The sequence below is a fragment of the Morchella sextelata genome (assembly GCF_020137385.1).
Source record: "Morchella sextelata strain SCLS chromosome Unknown scls_21, whole genome shotgun sequence".
NCBI lineage: Eukaryota > Fungi > Ascomycota > Pezizomycetes > Pezizales > Morchellaceae > Morchella > Morchella sextelata.
The window spans coordinates 1,172,108-1,195,035 of NW_025408636.1; the positions used below are offsets into that span (position 1 = coordinate 1,172,108).

Below are 22,928 nucleotides of genomic sequence, written 5' to 3' on the forward strand. Positions count from 1 at the left end.
TCAGTAGTCCCGGGCTTGATTAATGGCCCCTGCCCGGGACCTTCCAATGTTTCTCCTTTGTCTGCGTTTTCTATCTCTGGCTTCTCGGTATCGTCTGTGGAGGATAAATTGGATGGGGATCATTTTGTTGCTTCTTGTAAAATTATAAACAATAAAACATCCATCCAAACTCACGCACTGATCGATACCGGTTGCTCCGGATTCGCATTCATTGATGAAACATTTGCGCGCCATAACAACTTCCCATTTCTCCCCCTCAAATCACCCCGCACTCTTGAAGTCATCGACGGTCGGCCCATATCTTCCGGACAAATTACCCTCCTCTGCTATCTGCCGCTATCCATTGACTCCCACCATGAAACTATCCCTTTCTTCGTCACCAAACTCGGCTCGTACCCACTCGTCCTCGGAATCCCCTGGCTTCAATTGCACGATGCAACATTACGGTTTAAGGACAATAGCATACTGTTCGACTCCGAATACTGCAAACGCAAGTGCAACTCTTCCCCGATACCCGTTCCCATTAGAGGGGTTGCACCACCGCCCCGTTTTCACCTCGTCAGTTCAGCTGCTCTTTGTCGCTTTGCTCGAAGAGACAAGCTCCAAATCCTTAGTACAACTATTGAGGAAATAGATCAAGCAACGGGCGAGGCCCCTAAGCAAGACTGGAGGAACCGGGTCCCAACCCGGTATAAGAGATTTCATAAAATGATGGACGAAGAATTCGCTAACGAGATGCCGCCTCGCCGCCCCTATGATCATAAGATACCCCTCAAGGAAGGGAAAGAGCCCCCTTTTGGGCCACTTTATGGTATGTCCCGCGAGGAACTCATCGTGCTGAAACAATACATACAGGACAACCTTCAAAAGGGGTTCATTCAGGCCAGCTCTTCGCCTGCCGGTGCCCCTGTCCTATTTGTTAAAAAGGCCGATGGAACACTCCGTCTTTGTGTCGACTATCGTGGCCTCAACGAACTTACTGTTAAAAACCGCTACCCGCTACCACTCATCCGGGAAACTCTCGACCGCCTTTCCAAAGCCAAGTGGTACACCAAACTTGACCTTCGCCAAGGGTACAACCAGATTCGAATGGCTGAGGGTGAAGAATGGAAAACAGCCTTCCGAACGCGTTACGGACATTTCGAATACACCGTAATGCCCTTCGGCCTCACCAATGCACCAGCCACCTTTCAACATTTTATTAATGATTGTGTCCGTGATTACCTTGATATGTTCTGCACAGCCTACCTTGACGATATCCTTATTTACAGCGACACCTTCGAGGAACATCAAGCACATGTCGAAAAAGTACTGGAAGCCCTACAAAGAAATGGAATACTGCTGAAACCGGAGAAATGCGAATTTCACACACAAAGCACCACCTATCTTGGCCTGATTATCGAACCCAATGGTATTAAAATGGACCCAAGGAAAGTGGAGACAGTGAAGAATTGGACCGTCCCCAAAACAGTTAAGGATGTACAAGCATTCCTAGGTTTTGCTAACTTTTACCGCCGATTCATACGCGGATTCTCGGAACTGGCTTCTCCTCTTACCAGACTGACACGTAAGGACACATCATTTGGATGGACAGCCGAAGCCCAATCCGCCTTCAATGCCCTGAAAGAAGCCTTTACCACGGCGCCCATTCTTACTCATTTCGACCCGGAAAAGGAAATTACTGTAGAAACCGACGCATCTGACTATGTCTCCGCCGGCGTACTCTCCCAATACGATGACAATGGTATCCTCCGACCTGTTGCATACTTCTCGAAAAAACACTCCCCCGCCGAATGCAACTACGAGATTTACGACAAGGAATTACTGGCAATTATTCGGTCTTTTGAGGAGTGGCGACCGGAACTTGAAGGGGCTGCACACCCAATCGCCGTCATATCCGATCATAAGAATCTTGAATACTTTATGAGTACCAAACAACTCAACCGGAGACAAGCACGGTGGGCAGAATACCTGTCACGGTTTAATTTTGTTATCAAATACCGACCAGGGAAACAAGGAGGGAAACCGGACGCGTTGACAAGAAGATCAGGAGATCTCCCTGGAGAGGGGGATGAAAGACAATCGCATCAGAGTCAAGTTGTGTTGAAGAAGGAGAATCTCGATGCAAAGCTAAGTTTGTTGGCGGGTTCTTTCTCAAATGAGCCCGCTGAAAAGAACGCCTCACTGCAGGAATTATTCGATGAAGGATATAGCGCTGACCCGTTTCCCCAAAAGATACTGGATATGCGGAATAAAGGCGATCGACAATCAAAGGACATATCACTCGCCGAATGCACCGAGGTCGAAGGCCGATTGCTTTACCGAGGCAGCATATATGTCCCTGATTACGACCCTCTTAAGCTTCGAATCCTCCAACTTTACCATGACGCTGCCTCTGCTGGACACCCGGGACGCGAAAAAACATTCGAACTCGTCAGTCGGGACTACTACTGGCCCCTCATGCGAAATTATATTGCCCGCTACGTTCGGAACTGCCACACCTGTCAACGAAGCAAACCCAACACCCATGGAAAACTCGGCGTACTTCGACCTTTACCGATTCCCGAACAACCATGGCAGGAGGTATCGATGGACTTCGTTACTGGCCTACCGGAAAGTGAAGGGTACGATGCAATTATGGTAGTGGTTGACCGGCTAACAAAGATGCGACATCTCCTGCCCTGCAATACTACTGTCAACTCCGAAGACGTAGCCCGACTATACCTGCGGAACATATGGAAGCTCCACGGGCTACCCACACATATCACCTCCGACCGCGGTACGCAATTTACAGCTAAGTTTTGGAAGGCTCTTTGTAAACACCTCAATATCGAGGCAAGGATGTCCACCGCCTTCCACCCGGAAACCGACGGCCAAACCGAAAGGCTGAATGCTGTGATGGAGCAATATCTACGTGGGTATGTCTCTTATCAACAGGACGATTGGGTAAAATGGCTTCCTATGGCAGAATTCTCCGCCAACAATCAGGTCTCCGCATCCACTAAAGCTACACCATTCTTCGCGAACTATGGGTTCCACCCCCGGTTTACAGTGACGATCAAATCGCTTGACAAGACCCCGCCGAGTCTCAATGCTAAAGACTTCGCCTCGAAGATGAAGGAACTCCATGAGCACCTACGTTCCAATATCCGCACAGCGCAGGATCAACAGGAGCAGGCCGTCAATACTAAACGAACGCCGGCCCCACGGTACGATGTCGGTGATATGGTGTTTGTTTCAGCGAAAAACATCCGAACGACGCGTAACTCCCGGAAGCTGGACTGGAAGAAACTGGGACCGTTCCCCGTTAAGGAAATTATATCGTCATACGCGTATCGAGTCGACCTGCCTAGAAGTATGAAGATGCACCCCGTCTTCCATGTATCATTGTTAGACCCCGCTGCGAATGATCCCGTCCCAGGACAAATTCAACCACCACCCCCACCCATTATCGTCGAACAAGAGGAGGAGTATGCAGTTGAGGAAATCTTGGATTCGCGAGAATTACGAAACACTGGCCTGCAATACTTTGTTAAGTGGACGGGCTATACCGACCCTACTTGGGAACCCGCCGCATACCACGATAATACCGCCGCCGTTGATACCTTCCACATACGCTACCCCGACAAACCTGGACCATTGGAAGGAAAGATTAAGGTTAAGGCTCGCAGGAGCTCGCGCTTGAAGGGAGGGGCTACTTTCATGGATCGACTAGTGGAGGTACGGGGTTACGAAGAGTTGGATTAGTCAGAAAGGTTCTATTGGGTTCTATCGGGTTCCGTTGATTGTTAATGTATGAGTCAGGTTGGATTTGTCATCGTTGGGGTTTCCTTGAGTATATTAAGGGGGGTTTTGTTTGTATTTTTGTCTTCTTCTTCTTCTTTCTTTACGCAACGTCTTCTGTATCTACGCTGTCTATTACTATATAATATCATCGTCCTCTTCTTTCCTTAAGAAGACCACCGCCGCGCTTTCTCCTCGTCTTGTCGAACCTTACCAACGCTACGAGCTCCGTAGCCTCCCTGTTTCGAGCTCCCCTACCGTCCCCTATTACACTCTTCGTACCCTGCGGAATACCCGCTACTCACCCCCTTGAGAGAATTGAAGCCTGTATCGCTGCCAATGGAAGCCGTGCCAAATGGTAATAGTAACTCAACTATATAAATTCATCTCTCTACTTTAGTTTTTCTATTCTATTCGTTGTTGTTGTGGAATCTGTATCTTGCTAATATCAGTGAAGGTGATTCGAGGTGCCAAGTCTTTTGGGAAATGACTGTATATCGTATGCCTCTGACCAATAACGGGTCGGAATTGAACCACAGACATTCCGCCATATATCAAATCTTTATACTACTACATTAGGTAGCAATAGCCGGTTTGGTTTCCCAGAAGTATATGTTAAATGTAGGCTTCAACTTTATTTAGTGCATGCCTCACTAGGGTTACCCCTGCTACCTCGTTGCTAGTAATGTCTCCTATTGGAGTGATCAACTATGATGGTACTGTACATACCAATCATTGACCTCCTCCACTGGAATAGATAGCGCATACCAGTAACAGACTCATACCTGTCACGAATGGTTTATACCACTCCTGGACATCCTTGACTGGTACGTACTCTCCAGAGATGTCTCTAGAGAAGGGCCGTCACCGACTGGATCAGAGCATAGCCACCATCTTCCCGATATGTGTATGTGGCTACTCTGCTGGCGCTACGCAAAGTAATAACTCCTCTATGGTGATTGCAGTTGTATTGCATATATTAGAAATCAACATTTATTTCGTGTTGATGTAGACATTCACTGATGCTAGTAAGGTTCACCAACGGGCTCAAGCAGGGTGAAACGGTTACCCATGGCCCGGGGTTACAATATATAAGCAAGGTATTTTCACCCTCAATTTCAAAGGCCGGGCAGTAATTGCACTCATAAGTTATTTGAACAATCTTTCATAAGCATGATCGTTGTGTTTGGTGTAAAAGAAAAGATTTGTTTTCTGGATGAGCACTCAACCATAATCTAAAGATGGCAGGAGAATTCGATTGTCAATCCCTGGATATATGCGGTGAGTTACCAATTTTTTCACGGTGTCACATTCAAGACTTACGAATTTACTTTGATACAGACTCATAAAGTTTACACGGTCCAACATATATTGCGGGGTTCCACATGTAAGCGTACACTGGTCATTGACGTGGCAACGCCGTCTGCGCCCTCGACATGGATGGTAATTGGAGCAACCAACGGCACTCTAAATGTAGGAGAATACTTTGATAGTGAAAATTAATGTACATTAATACTTGGTATACCATCCTTCAGCATCAATTACTGCCTGAACCCGATGAACCATTGATTCTGCCAAGGACTCAAAGACCTCAAGTTTTAACAATTCCCAACAATGTGTGATAGCATCCGCAATTCTCTTTTTTACATCTCGCCCTTCTGACTCATAGAGCCTGGGTTACACTTTATCCAATCTACCCTTTATTAGAGCCCAAATATGCTCGATAGGGTTGAGATCTGGAGAGTAGGGGGGTATAGATTTAAGGGAAATCCCTCTGTCCTGGAGCCACCTCTTAAGTGGTAAATGTGTCTTTGCATTATCAATAATAAGATAGACCTCCTCTCCTCCATTCTCTCTTTTAATCTCGTGCCAAATATCTAGATAATATGCCTCCATGACAGTGATGAGACTTCTAGAAGTAACGCCTCCCCCACGAGACTCTAGATCAGGATACACAGGTAAGAACCACCCATATTTCCGCCCCATAAAATAGCCAGTCATCATCTGACTGACTGCGCTCACTCATCCTTGCTAGAGGCTCTATATTATCCTTCAACCACTTCTCTCGAGGGTATCGGAAAATCCATTTTCATTATTTCCCTCCCCACCTCTCTACCGTGACCTCGTCCCCCCACATACACCTATTTTTCCACATTGATTTGGTCCAATTCCAGTGCTCCAATGCCCAATCTAGTCTCAAACTGGCAACTTCATCATCTAGGTGAGTTCTCTCTTTTTTCTGCCACTTTTGTAGCTTTGTTTCAAGTAGGCAACGTCGCACAGTCGTGATCGAAACACTTGGCGCGATCGCATCGCGTATGTCTTCGTGAGTTTGTTCACGGTTACTGAGCGCTGAGTCCAAAATTTGAGCATCTTGTTTGATGAGGTCTTCCTAGGAGCTCCCTGCCTCGGTAGGTCCTTTCCATCCTTTCTCCCAGAATGCGCGTTGTGGTTTGCGGCTACAGTGGACAGTGGGATAGAAAGATTGTGAGAAATCTCTCTTAAGGGTGCACCCTGAGTTCGCATGCCCTTAATTTGACCTCTCTGATAGGGTGTGAGATGGGCTGTTGGTATAGGATTATGTCTAGGACTTTTTCTTAACTTCACTCTTTGGCTACGTTGGGCTGGCATCGTAAATGTGCTTTTCGTTGAGGTGTTCGTGGGGGCGGCGCGTTGCGATGTCAGTGTACGCTTACTCGTGGAAACCCGCAATACTTTAAAATATTACCTTCTCAGCCTACTTTTACATGCCTCCTCTTGGCCAAGTCGACCAGTACCGTGAATTCCGTGAGCAACCTGTTGAGTACCCCAATACATCAAGGATGACAAGTGATCTAGTTGCCGCTCGACTCTTTGATAGACTCTAAATATCTCTTCCACTCTGGCCATTCTCACTTTGTTAACTGCATCCTCTCGTCACTCACTGTCCTTCACAAAAGTGTGCCTCATGCTGCGAGTAAATGTCTGGGACGACTTATTGCACAACGACTGCAAACAATAAATTAAAGTGCCGCCGATTGGATGACTGACTAGGCACGGGATAGAAGTAGTGTGATGGCTTTATTTAGTGTAATACCTGGGTCTATTACGATATCATTGGCCGAACCTATATTTCTACCCCGTAAGGGTAGTAAAAGGTCCTAAATTTACTCGTTTCCGCTATATCGAAGGTGAATGATCGAAATAGTCCACACGTCAAGGCATCTAGTGCTTCGTGATAGTCGATGCAACTCAGGGCTAAGCCAGTGCATTAAGATTCGTAGGACGAAGATCAACGGGGGGCTACAGGGGATAGTTTACCCTTAGACATTCACATATCGGTAAAGCAATCTTATACTTACAACCCATAAATCCCTCTGCCATTTTATTAAGAACAATAGTAGTAGGACGGGCTGAGATAGAAGAGTTCCCAGTGCTTGGCATGTTTCATCCTATCGTACCGTGGCAAAGCAAAGGAATACAAGGACTCTCCACGGGGTGTAGTTCCCGATAACCACGTGCCTTAACGCATCCACGAAGCTCGGTCGAATTGTTAGCCATTCAACTCGCGCACGAGAGATATGAGAACAACGCCTGCGAACTTGGTCATTGACATGTTTGGTAGATTTAATTGATTACTGCGCCGGCACTAAGACTGCGTTCAATTAAAGGTCATTATCCCATGACTCTTCACAATATGATTAATGGCTTACGTGATAAGATGAACTATTAGGTTGTGGTCGATCGAGTCTAGTCTAGCGTAGCGCATAGCACTGCGATTGTTAATGAAAACAATACATTTTCCTGATCTTATATATTCAGAGTAATTTCTTTGGGGGCCTTCTACCCTAAGCCTGATGACTATTGCGCATAATTACTGTTCTAGTTATTCTTAGCCTATAGACCGGAATGCGGGTGCCGTTAACCCATTGAATGTAGTACCTATATTACCTATCTTTCTACTCCCCATATATATCTTTATCATTGTGTTACATGCTTATATCATGCTCTCAATTATACCTCCAGCATCGGACCACCAGTTCATCCGGTTCAAATGCTCGGGTATAATTACTTGGGGCTGTGGATACAGTGCGAAGAGTCATCGTTACGTCTAATTTTCGCTTTATAAACCGATCGATCATTATCAAGTAACCAATCTAGTACTCACGGAACTCAATATGTACCTACATGTTTTGGTGGTCATTAGAGTAATCGGGCCTGTTGGTTGCTGGGGCAACGCCCAAGTGAGACCTAGCTGTTCTATGACCTGATGTGCGCGTGGCGACTGCATGATTAATGCGATATAACACGGACGTTAGAACGACCCATGCTTATTAGCCCGCCAACCTGACCTCGATGTCTAGACAGCTGAAACTATTCAAGTCCACCCAAAATCATGATAGATGCTCGCAGAGAAGGAGGGTTTCAACGTCTGCGGAGCGATCCCCACCAATGGAACTCTGAAACTCTTGTACCTAGTACTGAGTTCACCGCTGTAATTCTCGATAGACCTTCCCTCGTAGATTTAGCGAAACATGGCGAAAAGCGCTCTATCGGCGAGACAGGGTACCCTGCTTTCACTATGCGTCAATATCTGCATTCCGAACTTAGATCACACTTTATCCTTCGCCCGTCGCCCGCAAGATGGGGAAGGTGATATATGAGAGAGTTTACGGTTACAATTAGGAAAGACCCGATACAGACAACCGTAGAGTGGTGGATAGCAGGTTGGGCCACTCCTTATTGTTGACAGACTGGTGGAGTAGATGATTGGTTTTGGTTCTAGTTCCCTTTGGGGACTCGGACTAGATTGTAAATCTTTATCCTTTGATGGGAATATATTAATATTCAAGAGGACTATTCTATATATTCAATATCTCTCGGGCTTCCATTCTTAAAACAGGGTTACAATTTACACGTTTCCCGCCTGGACCGCATTTATAAAGGTAGTCATCCTCTCGATTGCTATTAGGGCCTTTCAGAGCAATCTCACCCTTTCCTCGCTCATACAGTTTACCCCATTAGGAAGACGTCACAAAGCTGGAAATGCCACTTTCAAGGTGTCACTTTATAGCTCAACAAAGGTTTAAGAGAAAAGATAGGATAAATTTATTTTTGACTACCCAATCAGATCGAGCAAGGCCATCAACCAATCCTTCTTTCTAACCTCGACATAACCCCGTCCCCAGGGACCAAGGTTCGCCTTTCCAGCGACCCTGCCATCCCTCCCACACTCGGCCACCAATTTCCTTACTACATTAGCAACCTCGAGACAACCATATCCGACGCCATCGCGCCAGGTAAGCGGGTCCTTCGTTTCTTGAGGGCAGACGCGGATCGCGATCTTGAGGTTGGGCTCCTTCCCGTTTGTCCAGAGCTTTGTGCAGCTGTTGCCGGTGGGTGGAAGGCTGTGGCGTCTGGCGTAGCAGTCGATATAAAAGTCATACTGGGAGAGGAATGGTTCGATATCGGCGATAGGGACGGTGTTCTCGAAAGAGCAGACGGTTTGTGGGTGGCTGACCCATTGGGCAGTAGCGGAGGCGGTGAGAAGGAGGAGAGCGAGCATAGTGGTGAGGGGAGTGAAGGTGCGCATGGTTGCGGTGATTTGAGGACGTTGATTTATAAGGAACGTGGTGTTTTTAATGATGTTAAGTACTCGTGGGGAGAGAAGAGAAGAGAGGCCAAGGGTGAAGATAAACATTTATAATATTTCTGGCGGGCGGTTCATTGAATGGGTTTGAACTTCTCTCTGCCCTTGGCTAAGAAATTAGAGACGGCGAATTTAGAGCTGAGATACGCTTTGAATGTTCATGACATGCTACGCACTAGTCCACACAACGTGAAATAACACTTTCAGTTATTTCTTCATGCCTTCAATTGACACATCCACCGCTAAGGTAATATAAGCCTATACTGCTAACCTGTTATCCTCGTGCGTGTTCCTATCGCCCTAGGTATCGAGCAGGTGCGTCAATGGGCCGGGGTTTAAGACTGGGAGCCCGGGCTATTTTTCGACGGGCCGGGCCAGGTCATAGGTTTTGTTTGAGGGGTCGGGCCGGGCGAGAGACAAATTTAGCCCGGGGTAAATAGGTAGACTTGGGCTCTAAGTAGTTCATACAATATTATTAGCGATTTGAAGGATAAATTCAATGTATTTCACACACCTTTCCATATTGCTTACCGTTACAACCGGGGAAACTGCAGCTTGTTCGACATTATTTAGTTCCAGTGAACGAAGACATTATTCCAAGCAGACGAACACCCAGTTCGTGATACCTCGTATGGAGGAACACCATTAGTCATGCGATCCCGGGCTATATATTTAGCCCTAATCTTGATAGCACGGGCCGGGCTAGGCCAACCCTATTTTCCAGCCCGGGCTGGCCCATCGAGGCTAATGGTGTCGAGAAACTTAAGGTATGCATCTAATTCGAATAGCTCGTTCTAGATCTTGTCTAGTTTTACTTGTCAAGATTATTCCTCTCTGAAAAGTCATATTCCCTTAGTGATACAGAGAACTGCAAAAAAGAAGGAAAGAAGATAGGTAGAAAAGGAAAGCGTGGAGCGCATGGGGAGGAGTGACAGCACAGCGAACAATCTTCAATCCCCCTCTCGCATCACTGTAACGACTAGCTTTAACGTATCCAATGGAGATGTCGGACACCACTGTGAAGTCGCATGAGTCAGCGCATCATTTCAAAAGCAATTGGCTCACGGGTGCAACTCACGTAGGCCACTAGAAACTTCTACTACTCCTCCAGTTCTCGACCAATCTTCGAACCGAGATGAGCAAGGTGAAGCCACGAGCAGGAGCATTGAGCCAGGCAGAGAGCAAAGACCATATTTGTTGTGCACTAGTGCAGAGGGTGGAATTTAATACACCTTGGTCTGTTTTATCTCTTGAATACGGGATACCAACCTCCACCCTAATTGATAGATTTAACGGTTAGAAAAACCAATATGACACTCATCAGGGACAGCAGAAGCAAGCTCCAACTATAGAAAAGGTGCTCAGAAAATGGTGTGAAGATATGAATGATGCAGGGATCCCTACTAGGGTTGACCTGTTGCGGGGTGTGGAAATCGCTTTAGCCTAGAATATTGCCAATGAAAATGGACTTCACCCCACCTCCAAGTCAGCATACATAGGCCGTAACTGGATGTCAAGATTCCTAGACTGCAATCCAGAATCAGCATCAAAATACATCACTCATATCCATCGGCAAAGGTAAAATGTGAGTGAACCTATCATCCTTCGAGATTACTTCAACAAATAGATCTCCCTGTTATACAAGCTTATCTCTTAACCATTATGGCCAGATGATGACATTTGGAACTTTGTTGAGAATCAAACCTGCAGCCTTCGCCAGATGCCCAGGGTGCTCAGGGCGTTCAGGGCACTCGGTAGGTAAACTAACTCTCCAGAGATACAGCAAGCGATCCTGATGAGTTCTGGCATACGATTGTCTGCCCCAGCATACACCAGTCCGTCCAACATACACCGACATCAAATCCTAGCACTTGGCATAACCCGGAGGTCAGTCCAGTCACCAGAGAACACTGGCTGCTCACTAGTATATCCTCACTGCTCCAGCAGGCCTGGGGATAGAATGATTGCCATTACCGTTCCTGAGGTTGCCTGATCGGGTGCTTTGAAACCTGAATCATGCCCGACATAACGATTACCAAAACATCACTCGTACGACGATCTCTAATGCGCCCAGAGCACTCGCGACTACACTATAGAATTGGTGAATTCAACATATAATGGTGCCATTTCAACTGTATGGTGTATGAGTACATACAGGGTCCGGTTACATGTTGAGAGTTATTGTTAAAAGCCAGTTGTAAGGTGAAATGCAAGTACCGGCAGTGTGGTTAGCTACCAGCTGTTAGAGTAAGTACATTCCGAGCGCTAGGAAGGGGATCTATTCATAGGAGAAATGACTGACGAGTCTATATCTCGCCAGTGATTGGAAGGCCGGCCAGAGTGAAGCTCTAATTGCCTGGTGATCCCCTGTATCCTCCGAGCATTGTAAGTCCACTGAAGGGCAGGGACTATGCTATGGAAGTCTACAATAAGCGAAAGCTCTACAGCAATGATTGAGCTTACATCTGAGCGGCAGATCATTCAGGCAGGCCCCGGTTGTGAGGCAACCAAGGCTGCAGGTGTTACAAAGGCTTTGACTAAGGGTGGTCACCTTGGGCATCGGAAATACATGCTGACGGTTAGAGAAAAGCGGGGTAGCGGTGATATTGTTTCCGGACCGAAGAAAGGCTTCACCAGAATTTAGTAAGGAAGCTAAGAGCAGAGAATAGAGGCCTTTGGAGTATAAGTACTCAGGCTCATTCTCGCCCTTCAGTCCTATTCTCTCCAGTCTTCATTAGAAAGAAATATCAAGTTCTTATCGGTAGCAGAGCCCTTAAAGATTATTGAGTTCTAACGATAGTATCTTTGAATAATCTCCAACCTGATTGTTTATCTTGCATGGCCGTCTCTATTCTATCTTATTCTATTTTCTCTTAGAAGAGACCCCCGTTACACAACACCCTGATACTCTGGCTAATACTAAATACAATACGCAATTTAATACCTTAACTAATTCTAATATAATATGCGGAAGAGAACAAATTCCCCACTATCTTGCGTAGCACTCGCAATTGTTCTACACAACCTGCTCCCCCGCCCTTTCATAATCCCCCACTACAGGTAAATTCGGCTTCTCTTCTCCCCCATCCCCCTCCGCTTCGGGGTCAATGCAGCAAAGTTGGGCAATAATCACTTCGTCTTGGGTGTTGTCGAACCAACTTGACCTCATGGAGCACTTGTGGGTATTCTCCGAAAATTTCGGAATGAGGCAAGATCTGCAGCCAGATCTTTATCGTCCTCACTAAAACCCTTCTCCGGTATCATCTCAATAGTTACCCCCTTTTTATCTCGTATCTATTAAGGTTAGCATTTGGAATACCACTCGCATTACCGGTATCTAGAAGTATCATACCTTCTCTTGAAGGTTATCTTTAATTACCTTTAAGGTTGCCTCTTGGTTCCGTTTACATCTCCCCTTCCAAGTGTTGCTCATCCTGTTGAACGTTTCTACTCGAGTTTGCATGTCAACTCGGCAATCCCGTACAGTCGTAGGAGCATCCATCATTCCTCTCAAGACACTCGCCATATCAATGAGCGAATCTGACCATACTTACTCACAACACTATCATCTTGCTACTGAAAATTATTAGGCTTCAAGTAATTCCCTGTTGATCACGCCCAAATGCCACGCCAGATCACTATCGATGTCAGGCAAATAAGGGTAGGGTTATCCGCTCTAGAAATTCGAGATCCCTAACCCCTCACATTCTTACCTCATCGAAGTATTTAAAATACAATATATCTCAAGGGGGTGAGTAGCGAATATTCGACAGGGTACGAAGGGTGTAGTAGAGATCGGTGTGGAAACTCGCAATAGGGATCCTAAGGGACTCTAGCGTCGGTAAGGGTCAACGGGACTAGGGGCAGTGAAGCGGTGGTCTTCTCGAGTAAAGAAGAAGATAATAATATTGTAGAGTAATAGACAGCGTAGAGTAATAGACAGCGTAGATACAGAAGACGTTGCGTAAGGAAAGAAAGAAAGAGAAAAGAACAAGAAATAAGAACAAACCCCCCTAATATAACCAAGGAAATCTCAGCGATGACAAATCCCAAATGAGTCATACATTAACGATCAACGGAACCCGGTAGAACCCAATAGAACCTTTCTGACTAATCCAACTGCTCGTAACCTAGTACATTCCCAAATTGATCAATGAAAATATATCGATAATTTCCGGAGCCAGGAAGTGCAGTCGGTTGATATAGAATCTGCCAGCGGCTATCCCAAGTGCTCATTTAGCATCCATCATAACTCGTAATACTCTTTTGGCCTCAAGAAACAATTATTCTTCAAAAGGTATTCCAACTGAGCCTCCCTTGCCTCAGGCCCCACAAGATTTCTAAGCCCAGATATCGTATAGTCCGCCAGGCATCCTTACAACTCGTGCATCACGCGGGAATGGACACGGAAGTCTAGACCTCGGGCCTATTATTCTCAATCATTATGCTTCCAGAGTATTCGTAATCCCTTTAGTGACAATAATATCAATAATGACCTCATCAAGGTCTACTCTACACCCCACTCGGCAACTTGCAGTTGCCTACATGAACACTACCAGTACTGAAAGTCTTGCTGCAGATAGAAAGGCCCATATAGAAGAGTATGCTCTCCGATTAAAATGCTACACTGCTTCTCAATACTCTGAGCCTACACTGACAGCACATTTACACTACTAGAGCCAGGGAGTACTAATCTCTGCATCAATTGACTCGAAGGAATATTGCCAGTGTTCACAAAGATTTCATGAGTGTACTCTGGAATACTAACCTTGCTTCTCGGAATCAAAATGCTGTCGCTTTCTGGCATCGCAGTACTCTCGTTCTCCTGCCTATTTGAGGGAAGGTACTTGATTTTGTAGACTCTTTGTAATCGACCTTGACTGTGAATTTGACTTGAATGAATCTGACTACTGCTCACAAAGTGCTCGCCAATTACCTTCCTAAGTGGGGAAGAAAGATATGTCCGGTAAGGGGGGGACGACTCCCCATATTGGAGCGCGTCGAGGAAAAATCGATATGGCGCATAGAAGAGGTATACTCATGAGGATAAACAGGTGCAGAGTTCCTAGACTGTGAGGGTCTTGGGGGTCCTCTCTTGGATACCGAGAGTACTACCTGAGATGCATTCTGGCTAGGCGCTGAAATAGATGCTGTTCTCCCTTGTTTACATATTACTTTCACTCCTTGTCGAGTTCCCCTCTGAATCGTTAGCTACTAATACTTACATGTTAAAAGCATCAATGAGCGAGATAGAGTCGAACCTGTATCACATCCACCGATGTGTCGGAAGAAGCAATGACCTCTGCTACCGCACCAGTTGATTTTCTCCGAGCATTGCCAAGTTCTCTAACAGTGGTTGGTTGAACTGTATGAGGTCTATTTCCAACAGTCTGAGATCTTTGGGTAAAATATAGGGGGAGGGCTTGAGGTTCATCCTCCGGTTCATCTTCATCCTCCTCAGATCTCTCGTGGTTATTCTCCGGAGCATCATCATAGTATGAGTAGCTAGTATCAACTATTTCTTCCAACTCAGGCACCTCAATTGCCTCAGGCTCCCTCTGCGCTTTAAAATTGTCAGTATGATCCTCAGAGAGATGAAATTCTACCCTCCGAGGACTGCTGCTCCTATTGAGGGCTTCGGAAGAACGGAGAAGACCTTTCCAAATTAATTGGGTGGCAGTAGTCGATTGACTACTGCGATTGCAGGCTGGCAGTGGAGTCAAAGGTCGATAAGATATCTCAGATTCATCAGTCTCTCAATCTTCTTCAGGTCATATTGGGAGTAGTAGGAGCTTTTGTGGAGGGAGTACTGTACTGGAGGAGTACTTGGTGGGAGCTATTCTGATGACTGATAGGAATATCCATAGTGCTCTAGGAGCACTCGCGATATCTCAATTAGAAATCAATTCTTGGCGAGAAAATTTGCGCCGCTAATCTTCATAGGGTAGGGATCATCCAGTGTTACTGTTATTTCCGCACTCAACCACATCATTTATCATAACTTGTTTAGTGCACTTTTTGAAATGGTACCGACTACTTTTAGATAAATCTAGGAGTTTGATTCGACTTTGAAATAAAAGAAATGCAATTACTACCTGGACTAATCTAATCTAATCTAATTTAATTTTACCCGTTATCACCGATCTATTGATATACTCTCGCAAGACAAATGGAAATTCAAAACACCAAATCATACCGAACCTCAGCTATTGTGAGTACTCAGAGAGTAATTCTAACAACTATTAAAAGGTTACTGTCAATTTCGTAGGAAGGGAAATCAGAAATTATACCAAAGGAAACTAATGATTTCCGTTGCCATCACCACCACCACTATCTTCACCGCCTCCAGTTGGCCCACCACTTCGACCACCACCACTACCTCTACCACCTCCAGCAACAGCAGCCCTGAGTGCATCAGCAGCTCTCTTGGCTGTTATCCTGGGAGGTGTCCAGATCGTTCCCTGTAAGAAATTTGGGTGAGCAACCCCGAGACCCAAAGTATACTTCCTAAAGTATTTGGGGTCTAAATCGTCGATAGCATCCTGCTGTCTATCGAGATGCCTAACCAGAGTCTGAATTAGTGTTTGATTACCGGCATCAGTTCTAGGCATATATAGCCTCAGTACTTTAGCATTTATCTAGTGATTTCCCTTCTCGTAATCCGAATCCTCTGTAGGACTATCGATCATGCTATAATCATTTTAGTCAATATGAAGGAAAGTCGGGTTCAATAAGGGGAATTCCATATCACCAAGGTTAGCGCTTGTACCTGCTCTGTAGAGGACTGCTAATATCCTCCAAGGTCTGGCACTGCTGTTCTTGAACCAACCATCGAGCTTCTCTGAATCAGTAATTGGTACCTCCACCGGCTGAACGGGAGGAACAGCTACTGGAGGGATATTCCCAATTGCCTCCCACATAGTTCTGACTGCTTTGCCGGGTGCATTGTACTTCAGGATCAAGTTGCATAGCTCGGGGAAAGTTTTCTTTGTCCAAATTCCGATGAATGGAGGTTCGTTCAAGGGATCATTCCAGTCATAAGTAGGTTGTGGAACAAGGATAAAGAATATACTGAGAGCATCGGGGTCTACAATGGTAACTATTATGGAAGGTTGTACAAGTTTGGCGGTACTGCATGTTCTTTCCCTTTGGAAGAGTGCCTCCAGACTGCCTGATCACCGCCGTCATCATTATCATCACTATCACCGGAAGGCTTTTTGAACTGACAGTCTCCCTGTCCTCTTGATAACTTATCCTTCATATCAACATCCAATATGAGCCACTGTAGAGCATTTGCTAGTACTCTTTGGGTATCAGAGTCACGCTCAGTCTAAATTGGCAGAGAACTATTGAGGGAGGGCAGGTTCATCAAGTAAAGGCATAGGGAATTAAATGCAGGCAATCTGGAGGTGTTTTTATTGACTCAACCTACATTTTGAATTTCCACCTTTAGGCCATTGTAGATGCTGGTGTACACTTTAGGTAGGTTGAGTAGACTGAAAGTCATCTTCGTTTTGCTTGCTTGAGTTATTTTGCATGCCCTCAAGCTTGAGGATATTTTTTGAACATTCGGGGATGTCTATTAAACAATCGGCGAGAGCTCGGGTCTAATTCATCTCTGTCAGACTAGTTAGGGGTAGTCCAGTAGTTCGGATGAGCTTGCATCAGAAAATAACTGAGAGAGGCATCGGGGCTTGAATTTAGGGGTCTCCAGTGCAAGAGCCTTCAGTAAAGTATTGACGGGTGCTGGTCAGGGACTCATAGAGCCTGCTGGTTGGCCCGTTGCTGGGCCAGTCGCTGCTATACCTATTGAGCAGACTGCACTAGACTTGGATCGAGTGAGAACTTTACCTGAGACTATTGTCTTCCGGGCAACGTTCTTTCGTGGAGCACTAGCAGGTGGTTATGGGGTAGCACTAACCCTAAGTACGGTTTTCTGAACAAAGACTTCTCGGGAAGTACTGATGCATGTTGAGGAAGAAGCAGTGGACAATTCTGAAGAACCAGTGGAGACTGCTGCTGGTCGACCTGTTGCTGGGCCTATTGCTGGGACAGTTTTTGGGTCTTGATCGTCACTCATGCATGGTGAAGAGAGTTCGGACCCAAAGTCGGGAAAGGAGTCGGAATCAGTTAGGATTGCTCCCCAATTACTCTGGAAAAAATCTCTTCAGTGTCCGATAGAGCTAGGTTAGTATTTGGTGGAGTCCGGGGTTCAGTCCAGATTGGTGGAGGCATAGTGTTTTGATTCCGGCTCTTGTTGATCGAGGTTAACCCGGAAAGCACTGGTAACTGACTCGAGTATGTTTCTGGTATCTCCTCCGGGATAGGCTTCGCAGTTTTGCGAGATGATTTGCAACCTGACCACCTTTGGTCTTTCTTATGTTTTTGTGACGATTTGTATTTCTTGGTTTTTCGGTGAGTCTTTTCATTATCGTGTTCGTTTATATCATGTAGGTGCTTCTTATTGAGAAGTTGATATGTGTTCTTGTAGCCACCAGGAGTACTCTGAGTGGTGTTTGGAGTCTGATAATGTTAATATATCACTGTTGTGAGTATAGTTCTGAAATTAATTATATCAGGAGAGAGAAATACCATCTTATTGATAAGGATTGCAAAGGTTGAATCATTTGAAAACGAAGGAACATGAAGAATGAGATTTCAACAGGTAATGTTGAAAGCAATGGAGAACTTGAACTGATAACTAGAGGAGAACTTGAAGATGGTTACGAACTTCTCGCGAACTTGAAGAAAGGGACAGGTGCTCTTATACCGAGTACGATCAGCTTTTTTCTTGAGCTTATCACGCTTCTGAGAGCACCCATGAATGCTCTAGAAGTACTTGAGGGTGCTCGTACTCAATGTTTGCTTCAATATATGACGTTGATAATCTAAATGCTCCAGGGGCACTCAGGGATACTCGGATGGTACCAATGGTGATGTTGATAATATTCTGGTATTGGGGTTGGTTATTTTTTCTTCTTATTGTTGGTGCTCTGTCCGCTAGGAAGCTGGTTCAGAGAGAATGTATTCCTTGAGCTCGTAGTAGATATTAGTGTTGAATTTGGCGCTGAGAACACTGTCTAGATCTCAAGAGACTCCATGAGTATTCAGGGAGAGAGTGCAGATGTTCAGGGCAATAGAATCTAGCTTAACTGCCCGCCTGAGTCGGGTGGTGGGTGTTTCTTCGTGTTGGAGTTTGTATTTGTATTGAGTTGATGTATGGAATCAGACTCCTATTGAAAGTCAATATTGCCAACGGGGTGCAGGTCAGAGCGTCATTGGCTGACAAATCAAATCATTCGAGCACTCTGCAGCTGTACCCGCAGGAAAGAGCTTCCTCGGCCTTGTCAGAAAACAAATGTTCAGAGCACTCGGGAGTGCTTTAGTAGTATCGTGAGACTTCAATGAAATCGGCTTGCCCTTTTTGCAGCAAGCGGTACAGCTCCTCCGCGAACTTCGATGAACATCTTCGAACTACAAATCCATTTAAAGAAGATGAATGGCTGAGAAACCAGTTTTTACTCCTGGAGCGCGATCAAGAGATACCCGATGACACTCACGACAGCCCAGAAGGCATTCACCATTCCTATTCAGATGCCCATGACGATTCAAGGAGCTTGGAGAGCAATAGTATCAAGTATCATGGCCAAGATCCCGATAATAATTGAGATCTGGAATCCGAATCATCTTTTTTGATGGAAGAGGCAGATAGAGATGGAAATAGGCATGAGGCTGTGACAACGATTTATGGAGGTACTGGGGAGCATTTCTACCGTTCAGAGAACTATAATGAATGCTCACAAAACCTTCTCCAACACCTGTGGCTCCCATTCAACTCAGCATATGAATTTACAATTGCACGTTATTTAATACTATCGAATGTCTCACAAGGAAATATCGATAGTTTCTTTCTACACGCTCCGTCAAGCAGTGGTGAATGCTCCTACAGGACTGAGTGAAGTTGTATAAAGAGTTTGGAGGAAATGAGTGACATATTAGGAAAGGCGAGCTGGCATTAGTCGGAGGTGGATATTGGGGGAGAGAAAATTCTTTACTATTACCGGAGTCCAATGGTAATTGTGCGATATCTTCTGTGCCAACAGGCATTTCGGAAGTTATTGGTGTACGTATCAGTGGTAGAGCATAAAGAATCTAGTGAGAGAATATATAGGGAAATGCATACAGGAGATTGATGATGGAAGATGCAGGTCCGGTAAGACTCACAACTGCTCTATGAGCACTTGCTAATGCTTTCTGGACAGAATACCTTACCAAAGATGTCGACTGTGGTACCAATTATATGCACGTCAGATGGCAGACATTTGACAAATTTTAATGGGAACAAGAAAGCCTGGCTAATTTATCTTACCATTGGAGACATCAAGTCATCGGTCCAGAGCAAGCCCACCGGACATTCATTAATTCTCCTATGGATACTGCCAGTTCTACCTAAGCTCCGGAATAACCCACTCGCTAATTCTGCTTCAACATGTCAGAGTCAAATGGCGCTGCATTGCACCCTTGTAGAGATTTTTCAGAACATCTAGGAGTGCTCTCAGGAAGAAGAGGTGATTGCATGCGCCGACGGGTACGAACGTCTATATTTTCCGGTTTGTCGGGTTGGATCACTGATCAACCTGAGCATGCAAACTTACAAAATATTAGTACTAGTTCTTGTCAAAGATGCGAGGTGGAATTCAATAGTTTTGGGAGTACTCGGCGGAGCCACATGCATGATCACGAAGATAATCGGGAGAGCATAAAGCTATTCAGGGAGAACTCAGAAAACATGGGATCGGTGGAATACCTTGTCGCGAGATCAGAGAAGACACTCTTCAATGCTTTCTAAGGTATGCTGAGGGTTAATCCATATCATCTCAACAAACCGGACATTCTGCACAATATATACATAGAGATGGTGAAGAACATAATGGAGTGGGTTCAGGCTTTCTTGAAGAAGCACAATCGATTGGAGCAATTTGATAAAGCTTGGGCCTCGATTGTGCCTTAAGCTGGACTGGTAGTACCGAACAAGGCATATCGTGCTACAACCAGATGGCAAAAGAAGGAGATGAGAAATCTGGGGCGGATCGTTCTTGTAGCATTCGCGACTGCTTTGAGAAACCCGGAGATGGCTGTCAGGGGCGACTTCGCAAAGGCATTGAAATGTGTACGAGGCTTAATCGACTTCCACTTAATGGCGCAGTATGGAAGTCATACGACGAGCACACTAAATTATATAGAGAGCTATCTCGAGGATTTCCACAAGCACAAGAATATCATTTTAGAATTCTGTACATACAGGAGGAAAGTTAAAGATGCGAGAAATCATACAAAAGGTTTAAACGCTTCAGGCTCCCAGAGTGCTCAGCGAGGCTCAGAGGAGATTTGCGAGATACGAGAAAGGTCTCACTTCAACTTCATCAAATTGCACATGTTATCACATTATCGGGAACATATCGAGCGCCTCGGGAGCATTTTCCAGTACTCCACTTAGATCAGCGAAGTCGCCTATGTACGTCAGATAAAAGAGACATACGGCGCATCCAACAAAATCGATGCTGCAATTCAGGTACTGGACTATGGGGGGCGGCGGTTAGCGCTAGAGATTCGAATGCTGAATCTGAAAGATATTGTTGGATGTCCTGAGAGAATATATGACATCCTTTGGAGCCATCGAGATAACCTGAAGGAGTTGCTTGAGATTTTTAAAATCGAAGACCGGAAAAAAACTCGAAATAAATGATCCATAGTAGATGGAGAGTTGCCTCTAAAGCGTCTTTGCAACCCCTCCATGAAGTCAGAAAGACTTTTCAATATTGCAGATGGACTGCAAATAAGCCATACCATATTATATCGCCTGATAAAGGAGTACTCAAAGGATGCGGGATACTCTCATAGCTTTGCCGGAAGCTATGAGAGTGTTCTAGAGCATTGGTGGAGATGTTCAAATGTTTGCAGGTTCCGATACCAATCATTCAAACACCTGAGGTGTACAAGGTTGACAATGTTAGTTGTACAGGAAATGCGGTTTTTAGGAAAGTGAAAATTAGAAAAGATTAGGTATGGGTGTTGGTAGCATCCTCAGAGGAGTGGAGAGTGTTTCGGGGATGCTTACCAGAAAATTTGGAGGCTTTATTCAAGCTCCGGGACAGTAGGAGGTGAACATATAAACTATGTATAGTGGAGCTACTTGAGACAAAGGATCGTGATATCACTGATAGCTCACATTGGCTCGTGAATATTTGTAGAGGTTGGATGAAGAGGATGCGGGTTGTTCATATTCCGAGTATATTGAGAATGGCTCATTTGTTTGAAGTGGAGACTGGTAATTGGTTGGTAAATACTAGAATAGATTTGCATATGTAAGATGAACTTATTTGAATGCTTGGAAAGCCATGAGGGCATTCGTGAGTGCTCTAGGAATGTTAGACCCAATTGGGCACTCGAACTCAAAATTCATGTTGTTCTGCTATGCATTTGGATTGGAAGAAGGAGGTAAAATTTTAGCCGCTCAGTATCGGAGTCTGGCTATCCAGCAAGCTCACTCCAGGAGGGCAATACCAGTCCATGTTTGCTGCTTATACATGGACATTGAGCTTTTCAGACGAGGCGTACCATGGCTATGACCTTAAGGATAATTTTGCCTTTCACGAATCAACAAAAACATACGCTTCCGTCAAAACTCAGCTAGTTATCACCAGTATACAGGATAGTACTCATATCAGTATTCCGCGACTGACCATACAATGGCGTTGAGGATAGCTATCTTAGATATTATTTGAGGAACTGGTGCTTTCCTATTCTTTGCGGATTGTATACTAATCAAAAGAGGGCAAAGTGAGGGTTGGCTCACCTTGAGTGGCTATGATGAATGCTTCAGGTCTGTCAGCATTGGTGATTGCTCTGGAGTTCTCGCAGAAACATTCGTATGAGCATTTATGGTTCTATGAGAAAGGTCACCCTACCATGAGAGCAGTCATCATGCCTTAATAGTATTCAAGAAAACTGTGAGAGCATTGGGAAGTGCTCATGTGGTACTATTGATGTAATCAAAAGAAGCAAAAGTTCCATAGGTATTGTGAGCAGGGTAACTCCATACTAGCTTCTCCAGACAGGTAGGTAATCTCTTGTTCGCACTGGTGAGCAGAGCTTTAGCAAGTGCTCTAGACGTGAGCCATATCTCCTGGCGGTACCCAAACGTTAGGTACTCCTGACGTGGAGCTGGGCGCACGCGGTGTACACTGGTAGTGCTAGACGTGGTAGGCGTTTAGAGCGGGAAACGCCCTGGGTAATACGCGAGCTTGTTGATGAGGATTGATAATGTAATGGAGCGATTTCAACTGTCTAGTATATGAGTCCACACAGGGCCCGGTTACATACTGAGGGTCATTGTTAGAAGCCAGTTGCAAAGTGATATGGAAGTACCGGCAGTGTGGTTAGCTACCAGCTGTTGGAGTAACTCCATTCTGGGTACTAGGAAGGGGATCTATTTACAGGAGCAATGACTGACGAA

At 45.3% G+C, this 22,928-nt stretch overlaps 4 protein-coding genes across 4 annotated transcripts; 1 reads left to right on the plus strand and 3 right to left on the minus strand.

The window, feature by feature from the left end:
- Positions 1 to 7: 7 nt before the first annotated feature.
- Positions 8 to 3,747, plus strand: H6S33_006872 (uncharacterized protein; the record flags this gene model as incomplete). The annotated part of the gene is made up of 1 exon (XM_044838231.1): positions 8 to 3,747. A coding segment is annotated over one exon (3,740 nt), but the record flags the coding sequence as incomplete, so codon positions are not given.
- Positions 3,748 to 8,881: 5,134 nt separating this feature from the next.
- On the minus strand, positions 8,882 to 9,355 carry H6S33_006873 (uncharacterized protein; the record flags this gene model as incomplete). The annotated part of the gene is made up of 1 exon (XM_044838232.1): positions 8,882 to 9,355. One exon carries the CDS (start codon positions 9,353 to 9,355, stop codon positions 8,882 to 8,884), a length of 474 nt encoding a protein of 157 aa, XP_044689691.1.
- Positions 9,356 to 14,649: 5,294 nt separating this feature from the next.
- On the minus strand, positions 14,650 to 14,975 carry H6S33_006874 (uncharacterized protein; the record flags this gene model as incomplete). Its single annotated transcript, XM_044838233.1, has 1 exon — positions 14,650 to 14,975. A coding segment is annotated over one exon (326 nt), but the record flags the coding sequence as incomplete, so codon positions are not given.
- A 1,206-nt stretch (positions 14,976 to 16,181) lies between these two features.
- H6S33_006875 (uncharacterized protein) lies at positions 16,182 to 16,919 on the minus strand (the record flags this gene model as incomplete). The annotated part of the gene is made up of 3 exons (XM_044838234.1): positions 16,182 to 16,511; positions 16,592 to 16,694; positions 16,845 to 16,919. Coding segments are annotated over 3 exons (508 nt in total), but the record flags the coding sequence as incomplete, so codon positions are not given.
- Positions 16,920 to 22,928: the final 6,009 nt, after the last annotated feature.